Below are 1,277 nucleotides of genomic sequence, written 5' to 3' on the forward strand. Positions count from 1 at the left end.
TAATGAGTTCCTAATATTTATTAGGGTCCAAGATTTTTTCTACATGTTAAGTGAGGCAGATTAGGGGCAAGCTTGGGGACGGCTCTAACATCAGGTTTTAGTATGACACATGGGTGGGTGATGATCCGCTCAAGACTCGGTTCCCAGCTTTATTCCTCCTGGAACGGGATAAAGGTGCTTTGGTTCAGGATAGGCTGCTTATGAATAATCTTGGTCCTTTCATGCGTTGGAACTGGTCTCGGGAGCCTGACTCGGGTCTGGAAGTGACTGAACTGATGTCGTGTCTAAACTTGCTGTACGGATGTAAGCTCGGTTTAAACGCTGATGTTTGGTTATGGGAGGCAGACTCGTCCAAACGTTTCTCGGTCAAGTCAGCTCGCAGACTTATCGGTGGCCAATCTGACACCTCTGACCGGTTGGGTTTTGTGTGGAATAAATGGATTCCGCTGAAAGTGAACATCTTTGGGTGGCGTCTCTTCCTGAACCGATTACCATCCAAAGACGCTCTTGCTGCTCGGAATATCCACATTGACTCGCAATTATGTCCGTTTTGTGATGAGGTTACGGAAACTCTCGATCATCTTTTTTCTGCTTGTCGGTTCGGAAATGAAGTGTGGGCAGGAGTTTCGTCTTGGTTAAAGATTCCTCCTATCTTTGCCTTCGGTTATAAAGACATCTTATTATTTCATCGCTCCTTGAGGACTTCGAAGAGAGGCAGCAAGCTCATACAGGCTATTCTTCTTATTTCTTGCTGGATGATATGGAAGGCCAGGAACAAACTAATCTTTGAAAAGTCGAAATCCTCGGCTAATGGTGTCATCGGTGAAATCAAAGCAGTGGGCTTTCTATGGATTAAGCATCGGGCTAAATCTCTGGGCATTAATGAAATTAACTGGAGTCGTTTTGACTTATTGTAATTTCTAGTTTGTTCCTGTTCTGTTTTTTGTTTGTTTGTTTGTGTTGTTCCCTCGAGCTTCTTGCTTGTGGGTCCGTTTTAATGAAATGTTGGCTTTAAAAAAATAGCGTACTTTGTAACAGGGCTTACATAAAATGTTAGACGCGATCATCTGTGGTGATAGATACAAGCACGATAGGATAACAATCCTGTTAATTTTCCCAAACATGAACACATACTTGTTTATAAACATGTTACACGACACGACCTTTTAGGGACATGATATATGTCATGTGTCGTATGTAGTGAAACACATGTTCATAAAAGTCTTAACTAATACATAACCCTCGAACATATTTGAAACAAAAATCTATATAAGTCA

At 41.8% G+C, this 1,277-nt stretch overlaps 1 protein-coding gene across 1 annotated transcript; it reads left to right on the forward strand.

The window, feature by feature from the left end:
• Positions 1-200: 200 nt before the first annotated feature.
• On the forward strand, positions 201-917 carry LOC110914015. Its single transcript, XM_022158827.1, has one exon. The coding sequence runs from the start codon at positions 201-203 to the stop codon at positions 915-917; it is 717 nt and encodes a 238-aa protein (XP_022014519.1).
• Positions 918-1,277: the final 360 nt, after the last annotated feature.

This window comes from Helianthus annuus, chromosome 15, assembly GCF_002127325.2.
Source record: "Helianthus annuus cultivar XRQ/B chromosome 15, HanXRQr2.0-SUNRISE, whole genome shotgun sequence".
Taxonomy (NCBI): domain Eukaryota; kingdom Viridiplantae; phylum Streptophyta; class Magnoliopsida; order Asterales; family Asteraceae; genus Helianthus; species Helianthus annuus.